Source organism: Myotis davidii, unplaced genomic scaffold (assembly GCF_000327345.1).
Source record: "Myotis davidii unplaced genomic scaffold, ASM32734v1 scaffold161, whole genome shotgun sequence".
Classification (NCBI taxonomy): Eukaryota; Metazoa; Chordata; class Mammalia; order Chiroptera; family Vespertilionidae; genus Myotis; species Myotis davidii.
This window is the reverse complement of record NW_006291567.1, coordinates 381,185-382,799: the sequence shown is the minus strand read 5'-3', so window position 1 is coordinate 382,799 and position 1,615 is coordinate 381,185. Positions and strand designations below refer to the sequence as shown.

The following is a 1,615-nucleotide window of genomic DNA, read 5'->3' as shown; positions in this document are numbered from 1 at the left end:
GAAAGGTTTTTTTCTGTTTTTCAAAAATAGTAGATGTGCTCTCTCTTTTACCCATAAACTCCATTACACCCGCAGAACAAAGTGAGCTTAATGTTTCACTTAATTCAACACTACCGGTTTTTAAAGAAACACCTTAGAAACAAATCAGTATGCTTTAACCCAACTGCATTCAAATTAAAGGGATTTTAATCTTCTTCTATAGGCCTCAGCCGAAATCCAAATTGTTGAACAATCCTCAGAGAAGTTGGAATGCAGAATGTTGAGGTTAAGTTAGATCTGAAAGGGAAAAGAACATCAGATCAAATGAAAAACAGATTCTTATATTGCAGCAGCCTACCACGTAAGGGGCATCTTAGGCTATCTGGGAAACAAATCCAATCTGAGGAAATCCTGTATACCATGCTTTTCTCAATTCTGGTCTGCTGCCAGTAAATCTTTACAACCTCATTTAGAATGTTACATGTCATATTGAATATTCTTAATAAAGTGTAGTGTCTCCTTGCTTCTGTGCCAGCGATATTTTATTTTGGGGGTTGGAGCAGAGCATTATTTAAGGAACAAGTGTGATACTGACCAAATTCTCCTCTTTCTAGTCAACCTGGTTATAAGATTGAATACCTATAAATTATCTAGAGAAATGTCTCAGGGAAGAAGGTTCTCAGGTGATAAACAAAGCCACCCTTACAAATGTTAAAGAGAACACCAGCCCCCTTAATAACCACTGCTTTATCTTTCCCCTGCCAGCCTGCTGGGCCCAGTCCTGAGGAAACACTGGCAGAGATTCAGAATTTTTTTCTTAGACAACCTTTCTCCTGTCTAGATTCTCAACCTATCACCTCTGTATCACCTCTTCCTATTCAGGCATGTTCTCTGGTTAGGATCTTAATTTCTGAAGAGGCCTTCTACTATCGCTTGGCTGTCCAAATGTTTGGGTCAACCCCTTAAACTACAGCCATGCCAGGTTCTTATCACAGAATATAATTGATAAATCTACTGTTAAGGTACCACTAACAGTTTAGTCACAAGAATCCTCTAGCTCAGGGTCTCCAAAAGGAGTGAAACTAAAAAAAAAATAAATAAAAAAATAAAAAATTAATGTTTAAACAAAGGATTAGTACAGTAGTACTATATATTTAAAAATTCATAAATGCATCTAATGGTTTGATGACGCATCAAATATAAGATGGACTGACTGATGAATAAAGATACATATATATGTGATAAATGAAGTACAGGAAAATGTTCACTGTAGAATCTCAGTGATGCCTAACTCAGACATTCCAAAGACCAGTCTTTCTATTTTTGAAAAACTCTGGTAATTCTTTGTATAATCTTGGTCAGAAACAACTGCTCTAGGCATATGAAAATTTCATCTTTAAAGCAAATCAAACATTAGTGTTATTTTTAGACATATATACACAGGTGGTTTCTGAACTACATTTGTATTTAAAGGGGGATGAAAAGAAGAGCCCAAACCAAATTTGAGTAATCCTATATAATAAAGAGCTAATATGCAAATAGTCGTTACGCCCTCGCGCTGCTCAGACCCTCAACACTGGGGAGAGAGGAATGAGGACCAGCCAGGCACAAATGAGCTCGCAAGAGAAGAACGGGG

The 1,615-nt window shown here is 37.0% G+C and overlaps 1 protein-coding gene and 1 long non-coding RNA gene across 2 annotated transcripts in view; one reads left to right on the top strand and one right to left on the bottom strand.

Annotated features, from left to right (window-relative positions):
• Positions 1-1,615, top strand: part of LOC107183290 — a 15,167-nt gene that overhangs the window by 2,364 nt on the left and 11,188 nt on the right. The window lies entirely within an intron of this gene.
• The window catches only part of EIF1AX (eukaryotic translation initiation factor 1A, X-linked), a 16,513-nt gene continuing 14,920 nt past the window's right edge, over positions 23-1,615 (bottom strand). The window contains exon 7 of the mRNA XM_006765115.2: positions 23-276. Coding sequence (XP_006765178.1) covers positions 271-276 — 6 coding nt within the window. The 3' untranslated portion in view covers positions 23-270. The remainder of the gene's footprint in view (positions 277-1,615) is intronic.